This window comes from Pinus tabuliformis, chromosome 4_1 (genome assembly GCF_031772625.1).
Source record: "Pinus tabuliformis cultivar Carrire ecotype Pingquan chromosome 4_1, CPIR1, whole genome shotgun sequence".
Taxonomy (NCBI): Eukaryota; Viridiplantae; Streptophyta; class Pinopsida; order Pinales; family Pinaceae; genus Pinus; species Pinus tabuliformis.
Genome location: NC_142303.1, coordinates 873,928,264 through 873,945,820, shown reverse-complemented (window position 1 = coordinate 873,945,820; position 17,557 = coordinate 873,928,264). Strand labels below are relative to the sequence as shown.

The 17,557-nt window shown below is 37.6% G+C and overlaps 1 protein-coding gene across 1 annotated transcript in view; it reads left to right on the top strand.

Annotated features, from left to right (window-relative positions):
• The window catches only part of LOC149178969 (UHRF1-like protein), a 32,021-nt gene extending 19,039 nt beyond the window's left edge, over positions 1-12,982 (top strand). Inside the window, exons 2-4 of the mRNA XM_089422305.1 lie at positions 2,272-2,714; positions 3,619-3,655; positions 12,614-12,982. Coding sequence (XP_089278431.1) covers positions 2,272-2,714; positions 3,619-3,655; positions 12,614-12,982 — 849 coding nt within the window. The remainder of the gene's footprint in view (positions 1-2,271; positions 2,715-3,618; positions 3,656-12,613) is intronic.
• The last annotated feature ends 4,575 nt before the right edge of the window (positions 12,983-17,557 follow it).

Here is a 17,557-nt window from a genome sequence, read left to right as displayed (position 1 = left end):
TTTCCCAGCAGAGTCGCCAATTTGTTGTGGGGAAAAATTCCTATGCAGGACGATCCTATCCACCTAAGGTGTGACAGCGCCTTAGCAACAAACGAATACAGCTATTATGATTTCTTCCTTTATGAAATGTGAAAGAGGGGAGATTGGTAGACTTACCATTGTCTTCCGGTTGTCCCTCGATCTAGATCCTCTTCTCTTTGTGTGTCCACAGCTACTTGTCTCCTCGCTTGCTCAAGAGAACAACTACTTGAATCCCACGAGATCACAAGAGAACAGCTACATGTGACAAGAGAACATCTACTTGCGCCAAGAGAAGAACACAATACAAAGGCAAATATACATATTCATAAATGATTCAGGATTAGAAGCAAATCAAATACACTAATGCAATCATACAAAATACACCAGCATATAGGAAAGAATCAAGATAGCTTTATTAATAAGTAACAGGGTTCAGGAAGAGATATAACCCATAAGGCTCCAATCCAGCATCTCCTTCCCAGCAGAATGGAATTCCTTCTTCAACTCCCTTCAAAGCATTAAGCACCCAATGTTTCCAGCCACAAACCAACAACAATTCTTTGCAATCACAAAATTCCAGCCTTTAGATCCCATGGAGGAGAGATCCATATATAGATATTTGGAGAGAGGATGAGTCAGCTTGAGATCTGACTAGTGTCCTCTCCCTCTCTCAGTTCTTGAGTCCACTTGGAGGTTCTTGCTTCCACTTGGAGATTTGGAACCTCTTACTCATCACCAGTCGAATTCCTTGATGCAAGTGTCATTTTGGAAGCTTCCTGAGCATTGACACCTTGAGGAATGACTCTGCCACATGTCCAAACTCGCTGAGCGCAGGTAGCTAGTGTTGGAGTTGACATTCAACGCAGGTAGCTAGTGTTGGAGTTGACATTCAACGCAGGTAGCCAATGTAGCAATTGACATTCAGCGCACATGCTCAGTGGAGCAGTTGAGATGATCTAGAATTGGCTTGTTTTTTAGTGTTTTCAGGTGGAGAACTTCTATGAATTGTTGTGGTTAGTTTGCCTTGTTCCTCTAGGGGTAGGAACAACATGTTTAGGGACTTTGGATACCTTAGTTTATGGATGTTTCATGCTCAAAGCTGTAAGGCACAAAAATGTCTATAACAAACATAATTTTGAAAAATATTGAAACTCTCAATACCAAAAGTTACAACATAAACTCAGAAACCCTTGTAGGCTTGTATTTGAGCCCATTACCTAGCTTGGTTCATTACGAGAGCACATGCATTTTTACACATACCATTTGTGGTTGAGTAGACTTAATGCAGTTGTTAAATAATTTTAATTTTTACTTAAGTTTCACGATGTGAATAGCCATAAATTTAAAAATTCAATACATATTTTATAAATTTAGCTTTCAATTTATTTTTGAAGAATTATCTAATTATCATACTTGGTGATGAAGAACCTCCACTTTTAATCACAATGTGAGAACTACCATGATGAATAATATGTACAAATGAATAACACTCACAGTGAGTTTTGAATGGCAATTTGAAATGCTAGGCCAAGAAAGGTTGTGTTATACTTGGAGGTTGCCATCCATTCTTCTACTTTTTAGCATGCAAATGTAAAAAAGATATTTGTTTCATAGTGATATTTGGCTGTAAATTTTTAATTTCATTTTTTTGAATACATGGAGTAAATTTTCAAGAATGATTTAGTAAAAAATTAATTTAAAAAAGTTTAAACATATTATTTAAAAATGTAAGGAAGTTATCATTTAAATGGAGGCCACTAAAATATACTTTCAATTTAGATTATAACATCAAAAAGATTAAAAATGTCTAATTCCAATAAAATCTTTTCCTTTAAATGCAAATTTTAATATTTTAATATTTTTTCTTTAAATCTATATTCTAATATTTAATGCAGCATAAATTATTCCCTTATTCAGTATAAATATTTCTTTTAAATTCATAAAAAAATATAAAAAATATAAATCCATCAAATCCTAAATTCTGTCACCGCAATTGAGCAACAATTAAAATGCATTACCCCATTACATCATAACTGCCATCCGCATAAACAATATTCCTAATTTTCATTGAATTGGCGTTTCTCCACGTTAGGACCTCCGCGGTTGATTTCATTCATTGAATGCGTTATCATCACCCAGTTGATTGATATTATACAGGTGATATTATAAAATAAACCGGTCTTCCTGATTTCTGGAGCCTTCTTTTTTGAAACATTTACCAATCAATGGATCATTTTCTTATATGGACAGGAAGAACTGTTGGAAATAATACTTTCTGGCTGGCGAAGCCTGAAGTGGGAATGGGCTGATTGTTCCCACTATGATGAGACTGTTAAGACCATTTTGGGCAAAAGCATGATTGAAGAAGACCGGAACATGGACGATCCCCTGAAACATGTACACTTACATGGTAAGAGTGTCAACCTTCTTCATAGTGAAGCTCTAAAAATATGTCTGGGGACCATAATTTTAGGGATAATTGAAACGTACAACAATGGTTCGGAGGAAAGCGACCATATTCCTAAGCTTAAGAAGCCAATCAAGCCATCTGCGTCTGGGATTTTCCTCCTGGTTGCAGGAGACCCTGAGAGTTATAATTCTTTGTCACAGAAATTTCTCAGGCCACCAGTTTCAGGTTCTGGATATTATACCTCTGGTAACTGTGGAAATGTTCCATCAATAAGCAAGGAGCAGTAAGAATTATCTGTTGACTCTAACTCCCATACTGATGGTGTTAAGGGCAGAAGTGAACAATATTCCAAATTTAATAATCATTCATTAATAAACATTCAAGTGCTAAAGAAAGTGTCAAATTTAGAGTAAACCTCCACTCTACTTCTGTAAACAAAGAAGATGGTGCTAGAAATAAAGAAGAAGAAGGGAGAAAAGAAAAACATGCTTTCTTTTAGAAACAAAGAATCACACATCCAACCCTGTAGATCAGGGTTGAAGCAATCTTGCTATCTTTCTCAACATTCATTCTAGTCAAGATAGATACAAAACACTTTGTTGACAAAACACTCTGCAACATTTCAAGGTGGGGCATAAAACAGAAAATGTTAATCAGGTGGCCCATATGATCAAGAATGAAGCCAACCTAGGACATTCTACAGTCAAGGTTTAAGGGTTATACAATTGGAACCAATAAAGTGGCTTCATATAACCTTGTGTGAACCCTAAGGACTTCCCTTTAAAGAATGTCAGAACCAGAGATCAACTCAACAATAAGGATTGGCAAACCCTAAGGAGCTCTCTTCAAAGAATGTCAGAACCAGAGATGAACTCAACAATAAAGTAGCTTCATATAAGGGTTTAGCAACCCCTAAGGAATTCTTTTTAAACAATGTGATAAAAATAGATCAGCTGAATAATAATGTGGCTTCATATAACGGTGTGACAACCCGTAAGGAGCTCTCTTTAAAGACTGCCAGATCCATATTTCAATTCTATCTGCCTAAGCTCGTGACAAATACCCCAAAGCTTCACATATCTAAATCTCTGACTAGTGCAGTTCCTAAATTCCGAGAGGCGCATACCCTGTCAAAAGCTAGAGAAATGTTGTGATTATTTCAAGTGGTTGGCCGGAAATTGTTGCAGAATCATGAAGCCCAAGTTCAATAACCTGCACTATCTGGTAAGTGTTTGTGTGTCGATCTAAAGGCGTCCAAAATCTATGTCAATACGGGTAAACAAATTTTGGGAGTTGTTCTTGTAGTAGAATTTGGCGACCAAATTCATTATAGAATTGAACTCTGCATTGTAGGTCTTCACCCGCAGATACTGTTGGAAATAATACTGAGAGGGGGGGTGAATCAGTATTATCAGATTAATCAAACTTTTCAAATGCCCAAAAACATATACGCTACTTCAGTTAAGTGAACCAGCGTGTACACGCTACTGTGACGAAGTAAAACAACGTATAAGCAGAAAAACTCACAATTTAGTTGGCTTATTCTTCAATTAAGTGCATCAGGACATTATTCATCATATTAACAGTAAACATGTGCAGTATAACAGAACAGATAAAAAGCCACACACATGAACACCAAGATATAAGGTGGAAACCCAATGTGGGTGAAAACCACCTGCTGCAAGTTGTCTCTATCTTTCTTAATATGAAACTTCAGTTTACAATCTTTTGTACTGGTGCAGCCTTATACCAGTACGCAGGCTACAACCTGCAGAAGGCTTCAACCTTCTCTCGTTCTCCAAACTTCCTTGGAAGGGAGCTCCAACCCCCTTTTCTTTTGTACTAGCCAAGATACTAGTACGTAGGTGCTGACCTACAATCTTCCTTCTTCCAGGTATCACTTTTCATACATTTTCAGACTTGGATATTCCTGAAGCACAACATTACAATCTGAAGACCACAATTCATTCAATTTTCACAACAGATCATTGAAGCATAAAACAACCCAACTTTGAATCACTGAACCACTGAACCCTGTCAATCACCAGTTACCAGAACACAGAGCAGACTACAGAACTCTGTAATAACAGTCAGACCCCACTGTAAACTCAAATCAAGCTTCAAAAGATATACGCTACTTTAATGAGCAGAAACCGCGTATACACGCGCTTTTACCGAATCCAACCTGCGTACATATCTAAAAATAAACTTTCTCAATTTGCAGCTGTACCAGATATTAGTTAGACTCAGAACGTAACATTGCGACAATATGCAGATCTAGAAATACGCATAATCAACCATATCATGATAGTGCATTTCAAACCATTTGATCCCGATCTCTCCTTAGATCTAGTTCTCCATCAACCGATGAGATCTCTCCTTAGCTCAGATCAACCAACTCAGAACCTGCATATCAGATCTCTTTCTCTCTTAGATATTCATGCCTTGTCAAAAGATGATCTTTGCCTAATGATCTTCTTCTCCTTATATAGCCTTAGGCCTTTCTCAATACCAAGAGCCAAAACCATAGTAACACAATACCATCAACTTTAAAACTAGGGATCGACACGCCCGTCGAGACATAATGGTCCGAAATCATAGGCACAACTTCCAAGGTCTAACCACCATGAACCAAAGGAACCTTTCCACATACACGCGCTTTTTCAGAATCTAACTTGCGTGTACACGCGACTTGGTCTTAACGAAAGAGCGTGTATGAGCTTTCTTGCCATGCTGTACTGAGATCTGTCTTCTGATTGAGTTGCCATCACCTGTACTAACCTTTGAGCACCTGTACCATCCACTGAGTGAGTTGCCATCAAGGACAACACTTGAACCATAATGCCAACAATCTCCCCCTTTGGACTTGATGGCAACCACCACACCAAGTCACTCTCCCCCTTTGACATCAAGGGCAAAGGGTGGACCAAGATATTCTCTTCCTTGGTAATCCTTCTGCTGTCCATACTGATGTCCATACTCCCCCTGAGTACATGCTGAAATCTCCAAGTGTGCTCCCCCTTTGTGAATGCCAAAGAGTACCAATCTATCCATCCTGCTCACCAAGTGCTGTTCATGCTCCCCTTGACTGTAGGCAAGATCTGCAAAAGATGTTCTTCAAGAAGAACATGACTCTATACATCATAAAAGACCTTCCTATCACCAAAGACTCATACATACATCCATTTCTCAACTAAGTGAGGATATACAAAAAAATGACTCATCCACCCAACCAAGTGGGGATACATCAATATTGACTCATCCACCTAACCATGATAATACATGAACATTTCATCATTCATCCCAGGCATAGTGGGGAAACCAACAAAGGCCGTTACATGACCTTGACACCATAAAAGAGACAACAGATCTAGACCAAGACTTAGGAAAGACATCAGCAGCATCTGATAAACATCTTGTTAGATCAGCAACTAGAATTTCTTTCTGAGCTCCTTCTCCTGAAACCAACAACCAAAAACATCTGAATGCCAACAATGCTTTATGAGACTTTTGAGCTGCTCCCCCTGAACCTGTGCCTGTTGCACTCCCTGAAACTGTGCCTGAATAATTCTGACATTCCTATTGCTGTTCAGAACTTCAGAGTTTTCCCTTGCTGTTCAGAACTTCATATACGCGATTTCTCCTGTATAAAACAGCGTATGTACGCGGATATTCTTTCTGCAACAAGCGTCCATCATACACGCGACTTTCCCACCATGAATCCGCGTGTATACGCTCATATTACTTCCGTAACCTGCGTATACCAACTTTTCTGTAGAACAAACAAATTTCAACAACAGGATGAAGCATTAACTACTCCCAGCTTTTGTCTGAGATATTCAAAAGTTTCCCTGGGCAGTGGTTTTGTGAGAATATCAGCAACTTGCTCCTTAGAAGGAACATACTCCAACTTGACCTTCTGTTCAAGCACTTGTTCCCGAAGAAAATGGTACTTGATTGGTATGTGCTTGGTCTTTGAGTGCATGACTGGATTCTTTGAAATGCTGATTGCACTTGTATTATCACATAAGATAGAGACAGGTGGAGTGCAAGTGATTTGAAAGTCCTGCAAGGTCTGCATCATCCAAAGAAGTTGTGTACAACAAGATGCTGCAGCTACATATTCTGCTTCAGCTGTAGATAAGGCAATCGAACTTTGTTTCTTGCTGAACCAAGATACTAATCTGGAACCCATGAAGAAAGCACCTCCACTTGTGCTTTTCCTATCATCCACACTTCCAGCCCAATCTGCATCTGTGTAAGCATGAAGAGTGAGATCAGTATTTCTAGGATACCATAAGCCATAGTTTTGGGTCCCTTGAAGATATTTGAAGATTCTTTTGACTGCCTGAAGATGAGTTTCCTTTGGGTTGGCTTGAAATCTTCCAACCATTCCTACTGCATGTGTAATATCTGGTCGAGTACCTGTCAAATAAAGCAAACTCCCAATCATGGATCTATAAGTGGGTTGGTGGACTGCTGCTGATTCATCATTTGCACTGAGGCTGCATCCTGTAACCATGGGTGTACATACTGGTTTTGACTCTTCCATGCCATACTTCTTCAAGATCTGCTTGAGGTATTTGGTTTGAGACAAGAAGATACCTCCTTCATTTTGTTGGATTTGCAATCCAAGAAAATATGTCAATTCTCCAAGAAGTGACATTTCGAATTCTTTCTGCATAACCAAGGCAAAGTTTTGACTCATAGTCTCTTCATTGCTGCCAAAAATAATATCATCTACATAAACAACAAGAATTAGCAATTTGTTATTTTCAACTTTTATATAGAGATTGCTATCTGCTGATCCTTTTGAAAAGCCTTGTTGGTGAAGATATTTGTCCAACCGATAGTACCAAGCCCTTGGAGCTTGTTTGAGCCCATAGAGAGCCTTTTTCAATCTGCATACAAGGTTTGGATCATTCCCAAGAATGAACCCATCTGGCTGCTCAATATATACTTCTTCTTCTAAGTCTCCATTCAGGAAGGCTGATTTCACGTCCATTTGAAATACCTTGAAGTTTTGAAAGCTTGAGAGAGCAAGGAACATTCGGATGGCCTCTAGTCTTGCCACAGGAGCAAAGGTCTCTTCAAAATCTATTCCTTCTTGCTGTGCATACCCTTTACAAACAAGTCTGGCCTTGTTTCTAATTACTTCTCCATTTTCATTTAACTTATTCTTGAAGACCCATTTTGTTCCTATTACATTCTTATCTTTTGGTCTAGGAACTAATTCCCAAGTGTTGTTCCTTTCGATTTGCTCAAGTTCTTCATCCATTGCTTTGACCCAACATTCATCTTTGCATGCTTCTTTCACATTTTGTGGTTCAATGGAGGAGAGTAGAGCCAAGTAGCTTGAAGCTTCTGCAAGTGTCCTTCTTGTTTGTACTCCTGCTTCTTTCTGCCCCACAATCTGAGTTTCTGGATGATTCTTTTGGACATATCTGGATGGAGTCTTCTCTTCTATTCTTGTCTGCTCCTCTGGTTCTTCTTGAGATTCTTCTTCTTCTTGAGGTTCTTCTTCTTCATCATTTCGCCTTTGAGAGTAACCTTCATCTTCTTCATGATGAACTTGCCTAGGAATATATCCCTTCTCATCAACCACTATATCAATACTGTCAACAATTCTGCCAAGTCTTTTATTGTAGCACTTGTATGCTTTGCTATGTGGAGAATAACCAAGAAGAATGCCCTCATCTGCTCTAGGTTCAAGTTTGCCAAGTTGCTCATCAGTATTCTTAATATAACATTTGCTCCCAAAGATTTTGAAATGCTTCACGGAAGGAGTTTTACCACTCCAAAGCTCATGAGGTGTTTGAGTGTTGTTTACTCGAACATTTGTTTTGTTAAGAATGATAACAGCAGCATGTGCGGCTTCTCCCCAGAAGGTTGCAGGAGTACCTGATTCATCGAGCATAGCACGAGCCATTTGTTGGATAGTTCTGTTCATTCTTTCCACAACCCCATTTTGCTGAGGAGTTCTAGCTGTAGAGAATTCTCTTCTTATCCCATGTTCATCGCAGAAATCAAAAAATTCATTTGATGTGAACTCCCCACCTCTGTCAGATCTGAGGCACTTGATTTTGTGTCCTGATTCATTTTCAGCCAATGCTTTGAAGGATTTGAATTTTTCGAATGCTTCATCTTTGTGCTTCATAAGCCCTAACCAAACAAACCTTGAGAAATCATCAATGAATAATATCAGATATTCTCTCCTCGAGGTGTCCTTTTCCTAAATGGACCACATACATCTGTATGGACTAGCTCAAGAGGCAAGCTAGCTGATCCTTCCTTCTCTGGAAAGTTAGTTCTGGTCTGCTTTCCAAACTGACAAGATTTGCATATGGTGTTGTCTGGAATTTTGATATCTGGAAGATCGCGAACTGCCTGATATTTGCATGCTTTCCTTATTTGTGAGAAGCTTAGATGTCCCAACCTTCGATGCCATAACCAGTGCTCTTCATCCTTGCTAAGATAGCATTGTTGTTGTCCTTCTTCAAATATGTACAGATTATTTGGAGTTCTTTTGCCTTTGAGAACTGTTTTACCTGTATCAAGATCACGAACAAGACATCCATTCGATCTGAAAATAACCTCTGTTTTTTGATCACACATCTGGCTGACACTTAGAAGATTATGCTTCAATCCATCAACATACAAAACATTTCCAGCCTTGACCTTTTCTTTCAAAGGAGCAATACCTTTTCCTTTTATAGTTGCAGGAGTATCATTTCCAAAAGAAACTTTCTTTCCCTTTTCTAAAGTAGAATAAGATTCAAGTTTTTCTTTATCACCTGTCATATGTTTCGAACATCCACTGTCAATGTACCATAGATTTTCCTGTCCTTCTGCATAAAATGCTATCCCACATCTTTCTGTTTGAGGTTCCTTTATTCTCCATGTTTTGGTGCTTGTGGCTTGTTCCTTTTTCTCCTGAAACCTGCTCCTGCATTCAGAGTCTTTATGACCAAAATTATTGCAAATAGAACATTCAACTTCATTTTCAAGCACCGAAAAGTTGTTATAGGTCCTTTTTGTAATCCCTGTCATACTTCTTTGTTTTTGAGCTTCCCTAGTCATGATTGTTTTATATGCAACACATTGAGCTGCTCTGTGACCAAAGTTGTGGCAAGAAAAGCATTGTCCATTGAAGAAGCTTCTGCGGTTATTGAATCTACCAGCCAACTGATTGTAATTTCTATTTTCATCTATTCTTGAGCCAAACTGAGAAGATTTTACCTGTGGTTGGTTGTAGCTTTTGTTCATCCTTAAGGAGGATTGTCCCTGATAGTTTCTGTTTGTAACTCGTCCCTGCTTTACCTGATTATCTTCATTGTTCTTCCGCTCATTTCCTCTTGCTGCATCAAGATAACTTTTTGAGGTGGATGCTTGAGAGGTTTCTCCATTATAGCCCAAACCTGTCTTGTTTAGAGGAGACCGCTGCACACTGATAATCTCATCCAAAGTTTCAGATCCTTTGACAAATTTAAGATTAATAGCTTTTGTTTTCTCAATTTCTTTTCTGAGACCAACAATTTCACCTTCTAGTTTTTCAAGATGTTTTTCCTTTTCATCAATTTGAAATTGCAAAGTATCAATGATCACATTCTTTTCTTCTATGCCTCTCTTGAGTCTAGTGATTTCATTATAGAGATTATCCACATCTATAGCATCCTCATAATCATCATCTTCAAATGCCATTAACAGCTTATATTTATTACCTTGTTCATCTTCATCACTGTTTGATAAGCCATCACTATCTTCATGGGTGTAGTAGCTTTTCCTATTTGCACTTTGTTTCTTGTTCCATCTAGCAGGTTCTTTTCCTTTATCCTTATAAGGACATTTTGCAGCATAATGACCTACTTTCCCACAAGCAAAGCATTTGAAAGGTAGCTTACCTCTGAACCTTCCAGAACCCCTTTGAAGATTTCTGACAAAATTTGATTCTTCTTCCTCTTCTTCTGGAACATGGCTTGCTTCATAGTAATCTTCTTTTCCTGATGCCTTAAAAGCAGCTTCCCTTCTGTCAGATGGACCTCCCTTTCTCATTTCATAAGCGGTTAGAATTCCATGTAGCTGAGACATAGTGAGAACACGGAGATTTTCTTTTTCTTCTATTGCAGATACTTTAGATTCAAACTTGGGAGATAAAGATCTTAGAATCTTTTGAACTACTATAGTTTCTCTTATTTCTTCACCCAAATTTTTCATACAATTAACAATCTCATCTACCCGAAGAAAATAATTAGCCACACTTTCATCATTATACATCTTGAGAGTCTCATATTGAATCCTGAGTGTTTGAAGTTTAGCTTGCTTTACCTGTTCATCTCCTTCATAGCTAGTGATCATTTTGTCCCATATTTCTTTTGCTGATTTGAAGTGCATGACCTTCATGAATTCTGTTTGAGATATACTTCCTAATAGAGTACTGACTGCTTTTGCATTTGTTTCATATGCCTTTTTCTCAGCTGGATCTGTAGGAGTAGCTGAAGGAAAAGCATAGCCTGTTTCTACAATGTCCCAAACTTCTGTACCAAGAGATTGAAGATATGCAGTAACTCTTACCTTCCAATAATTGAAATTTGTTCCATCAAAAACCGGTGGCCTGATTGATGCTTCTTTCTCGTAGTTGCTCATGATGAATGATCTTCCTTCAAGCGATCAAGCTTCTCTGAAGGACCTGCTCTGATACCAATTGTTGGAAATAATACTGAGAGGGGGGGTGAATCAGTATTATCAGATTAATCAAACTTTTCAAATGCCCAAAAACATATACGCTACTTCAGTTAAGTGAACCAGCGTGTACACGCTACTGTGACGAAGTAAAACAGCGTATAAGCAGAAAAACTCACAATTTAGTTGGCTTATTCTTCAATTAAGTGCATCAGGACATTATTCATCATATTAACAGTAAACATGTGCAGTATAACAGAACAGATAAAAAGCCACACACATGAACACCAAGATATAAGGTGGAAACCCAATGTGGGTGAAAACCACCTGCTGCAAGTTGTCTCTATCTTTCTTAATATGAAACTTCAGTTTACAATCTTTTGTACTGGTGCAGCCTTATACCAGTACGCAGGCTACAACCTGCAGAAGGCTTCAACCTTCTCTCGTTCTCCAAACTTCCTTGGAAGGGAGCTCCAACCCCCTTTTCTTTTGTACTAGCCAAGATACTAGTACGTAGGTGCTGACCTACAATCTTCCTTCTTCCAGGTATCACTTTTCATACATTTTCAGACTTGGATATTCCTGAAGCACAACATTACAATCTGAAGACCACAATTCATTCAATTTTCACAACAGATCATTGAAGCATAAAACAACCCAACTTTGAATCACTGAACCACTGAACCCTGTCAATCACCAGTTACCAGAACACAGAGCAGACTACAGAACTCTGTAATAACAGTCAGACCCCACTGTAAACTCAAATCAAGCTTCAAAAGATATACGCTACTTTAATGAGCAGAAACCGCGTATACACGCGCTTTTACCGAATCCAACCTGCGTACAGATCTAAAAATAAACTTTCTCAATTTGCAGCTGTACCAGATATTAGTTAGACTCAGAACGTAACATTGTGACAATATGCAGATCTAGAAATACGCATAATCAACCATATCATGATAGTGCATTTCAAACCATTTGATCCCGATCTCTCCTTAGATCTAGTTCTCCATCAACCGATGAGATCTCTCCTTAGCTCAGATCAACCAACTCAGAACCTGCATATCAGATCTCTTTCTCTCTTAGATATTCATGCCTTGTCGAAAGATGATCTTTGCCTAATGATCTTCTTCTCCTTATATAGCCTTAGGCCTTTCTCAATACCAAGAGCCAAAACCATAGTAACACAATACCATCAACTTTAAAACTAGGGATCGACACGCCCGTCGAGACATAATGGTCCGAAATCATAGGCACAACTTCCAAGGTCTAACCACCATGAACCAAAGGAACCTTTCCACATACACGCGCTTTTTCTGAATCTAACTTGCGTGTACACGCGACTTGGTCTTAACGAAAGAGCGTGTATGAGCTTTCTTGCCATGCTGTACTGAGATCTGTCTTCTGATTGAGTTGCCATCACCTGTACTAACCTTTGAGCACCTGTACCATCCACTGAGTGAGTTGCCATCAAGGACAACACTTGAACCATAATGCCAACAGATACAGGGTGGGATTGATATCTTGAAACGAGGAAATGTGCCACTAGCTATCAGCATCGTGGCATCAGGTGGTTATGAAGATGATATAGACGGTGGGGATGTGTTGATATACACTGGCCATGGTGGAAATAACTACAGTGGGGACAAAAGGCAGAACAAACACCAGAAACTTGAACGCGGAAACTTGGCTCTTAAGAACAGCATAGACAGGAAGATACCCGTGAGAGTTATCCGTGGATACAAGCAAAAGAATACTGGAATTCAAGAAAACAGAAAAGGCACCGTCAATGTAATATATACATATGATGGGCTTTATGATGTGCAGAAATACTGGCATCTGGCAAAGAGAGAAAATGCATTTGTGCAGTGAATACCCTTGATTACAGTTGGGCTTTTAACAAATATCCAATTCGTGAAGGTCTTCGCGTTAAGGACATTTCTGGAGGCAAAGAGAGAAAATGCATTTGTGCAGTGAATACCATTGAATACAGTTCGGTCCTTAACTTGGGCTCCCTGATTATGTAACGATTTCCGGCCAACCACTTGAAATAATAGCAAGGTTTCTCTAACTTTTGACCGGACATTAGTGAGAGATTTAGATGTCGGAAGCTTTGGGGCATTTGTCACAACCTTAGGCGCATAGAGTTGATCACTAGTTCTAACATTCTTTAAACATAGCTCTTTATGGGTTACCACACCCTTATATGAAGCCACATTATTGTTGAGTTGATCTTTGGTTCTGACATTTTTTTTAAATGAGAGGCCACTTTAGGGGTTGCAGCATGCACATATGAAGGCACTTTATTGGTTCCAGGGCTGTTATGTTGAGAACATAACTCTTGAACATTGACTGTAAAATGTTGTTAGTTGGCTTCTTTCTTTATAATATCTGCCACCTCATTAACTCTCTCTGTTTTAGGTGGTTGCAAGGTTTTATGTTTTACTTGATTAGAATGTGGAGAAAGATGACATAATTTTTTCAATAGATGGATAGTCTTATATCTTACAAGAATGGATGTTTTTATTCTTTCTGTTTAAAAAAGACAACATGTTTTTCTTCTCTCTGTTTGTAGAACCATCTTCTTTGTTTCTAATACCATCTTCTTGGTTCACATAATTATCCTAGAGGTTTCCTAGAAATTTGACACTTTCTTTAGCACTTCCATGAATATTAAATTTGGAAAATTGTTCACTTCTACACTTCACTCCATTACAATGGGACTTAGAGGCATCAGATAATTGGTAGTGCTCCTTGCTTATTGAGCTGACATTTCTGGGATAACCAGAGGTACAATATCTAGGAGTTGAAAGTGGGAGAGATTTGTGTTAAATATTTATAACTCTCATGTGCAACAGGAGGTGCATATCATCCACAGTTAGAAGGAAATCCATGACTACAGATGGTTTGATTGGTTTGATTGACATCTTTTGGTCAATTTCCACTAGAACATTGTTTTCCTTTTCAATTGTCATTTTCCCTAAAAATTTATTTAGAGCTTCACTACTATTAGCTTTGATACTATTACCATATTTCTTCTTCTTCTGAGTTTCAGTACATGTACATGTTTGAGAGCATTGTCCTTGTTCAAGTCTTCTTCAATCCTAGTTTTGCCCAAAATGCTCTTACGAAGGCCATCAGCCTCACTAGAATATTTGTATATGTTAAATTTCCCATTCCCTCTTCAGTGTTGGGTAGCCAGAATGTATTATTTCCAACTAATTGACCTATCCATATAACAAGCACCATAACCACCTGCAATAAGGTTACCATCAAAAGAATAAAAGGTGAGGAATATCTATGTATGTTACATTCCCCATTCCCACTTCAGTGTTAGCTAGAATGTATTATTTGCAATCTATTGACCTATCCAGATAAGAAACACCATATCCCCTTGCAATAAGGTTACCAGCATACTAATAATTTGCAAGAATCAAGTAGGAAATAATTAAAATAAAAAGGAATTTCATAATACAATTAAGAAAGGATAAACTAGGTTTCACAACATAATCAATTGCATAAGACATTTTATCTCATAAAGTTTAGATGTTCATGCCATCTCTAAATACACAAGGGAAAACTCCAAGCCCTGTGTTATTACAATAGAAAGAGGCTAATATTTCTGAATAGGTGAAGCCACCCATTCCCCTTAGCAAATGGAAGCAATACAAATGGAAGACACACACAAATTGGAAGGAAACAATAATGAGAAAGACCACCAGTGTAGTTTAAGTATTTATGACTTTCCAGCACTAGGGGCTGGTTGAGCTGGGTGAAAATAACTCATTTAGGAAAAGAAATCAACAATCCCTTGTTGAGATGGGTGAAGATAACTCATTTAGGGAAGGAAATCAACAACTCAGATCCATTGTCACACCAATTTAATGCAAGATTATGAAAAGTGGATGGAAGTTATGGATTTAGGAATATTTTTTTAGGTTGTGTGGTGATAGAACTTAGGATTTTAACCTCCTACTTTTTTTATGAATCTAAAAGAAATCTTTACTCAGGTAATAAAATTGTATTGTTGCTAGAATGCACTAAAATGTTTACCCATCTCATAGGTAATAAAATTTTATTGTTGCTAGAATGCACTAATAGAAGACACAGAGTTCTACCATCCAGAATTCTAATAATCTAAAACAATGGGTGGATTCAACTTAACAAAGTCCTTAAGTACTAGAATTTGGATTCTATTGGAAATCTGGATATATTTGAAACATCCACCACTCATACCAGAGTAGAATTTCACAGGTCAATAAAGTGACTAGAATAATCCCAGTTCTGCCATAATAATCTGAGATAAGTCTCAGATGATCCATGTTCTAGAATTGATCCAAACATAGTGATGGTGATCAGAATTAAGGAATGACCTACAAACAAGTGAACAACTCCTTAGATCTCACATGGGTAGGGGAGTTTGCGCCCCTTAATGTTAAATTTTTGGTTGATTTTGAGGTAAACCAGAGGTTTTTTTCCTTCCAAAATAGTATCAATGGCCATAAAACCAACCCTCCCCCTTATAAACCCTAAACTTAAAAAAAAACTAATGCAACATTAGCAATGTTGGCAGGTAAAAGTGACTTTTCCTTTATTTTTCATTTTCACCCTTACATTCTGATTGATAGTTTCAAGATGTTTGAGTGTTTCCAACCCCATTGGATCTCATATGGAGAAACTAGAATTTTAAATCTCACTCAAACTCCAACAAACTTAATCATTTTTCTGATTTCACCACTTGGGGGATTGCAACTTTTTCATTTGACTCTGTGATTTATGAAGGTATGGGATTGGGTTTTGATCAAAAGCATGAAGCTCTTTATGTAGGATTTCACAGTTTGGGAGATTGCAAGGTTTTAGTTTAAATGTGTCAATTATGAAGCTATGAGATTGGATTTTGATCAAGAGCATGAAGCACTTTATGTACTTTAGGGGATTGCAAGGTTTCAGTTTGACTTTGTCAATTATGAAGGTATGAGATTGAATTTTGATCAAGAGCTTCAACCTTAATCTTGGTGATTGACCTTTCTATTACTTTTAATTATCTTAATGGACAATTGATGAAGTATGCATATGAATTGTCAATATAAAGTTTTGTTTGAAACTTGCAAGGTGTAGTGCACATGCTTTCACAAATCACACCACACTTATAGGAAATAAAAAACACTTGCAAGAAAGTAAACTGCAAGAAAAATAAAACATGCTTGAGAAGAGAAAACAAGCCAATTAATAAAAGTGGCAAGTTCCAATATAATCATGTTACTGGTTTGCATCAAAATTTCATGCATTCATCAAATAGAGTTTTTAATTGCTCCATTGTATTCGTTTCCCTCAATTCTATCCATATCAATATTTGATTACAATAGATAAATTCATTATTGGAAAAATCTTCATTAAGATCCATTTTTTAAAAGTAAAAGGTGGACAAACTTGAGCAGCAAGTGGAATTGTCTAATTATTGAAACTTTTTAGCAGGGATCTAACCAAACAATCACACATACAAATCTAATTATTGAAACTTTTTAGCAGGGATCTGACCAAACAATCACACATACAAATTGGATGACAACCCTAAGAATAAAAGACCAGGTTTTTTACGCTAACATGTATGAATCTCAAAATAGTGTGAACATACTTATTTATGACTATCAACAACAACAAGCGGCGTGTGGAGCTGGATGATGATAACCCATTCAAAGAGACAAATCAATGGCTGAGATCCATTGTCATAAGTTAATTCAATGAAATTTTTGGTTGTTTCTCAGATGTGGTGACATTTCGGTGGTTACTCAGATTTTACATAAATCAAAATTTTTGATAAATCTAAAAGAAACAGTTACGCAGAGGGCAGTTAAGGATCTAATTTCTACCAAATTATTAAAAAAATCTTTTACTACATGATTAACTTACTGCTGCCCTTTCCCTATCGCAGTAGATCACGTCAGTTGAGCTTCTTACACAGGTCTATCAAGGGCTTGTCTAGTAGCAGATCCGGTCACCGAGGCTAACACGCCCCTTCGTGTGGAGAAGTTACAGAGGTTAGAGTTGAAAATATCACCACACAGACAGCAATTGGCACTATGGATTAATACCACGAAATGATCTTTTGCATTCTTCTATTTATAGATCTAATAGGTAATAAAATTTTATTGATGGTCGAATGCGAGTATAGAAACGTCATAATTTACAGATCTAGAATTTGGAATTTGGATTCAGCTAAACACAATCTTGAAATATTAGAATTTGAATTCTAAAGAAAATCTTGACATATCTGAAACATTTACCAATCTAGAACTTTGACAATCTAAAAAAACGTTGGCAGATTCAACCGAACAAAATCAAGAAGCATAACTCTACCCTGCAAAGTTTGAATTATAATGAAAATGTCTACATTTCTACCAAATTATTAAAAAAATCTTTTACTACACGATTAAGTTACTGCTGCCA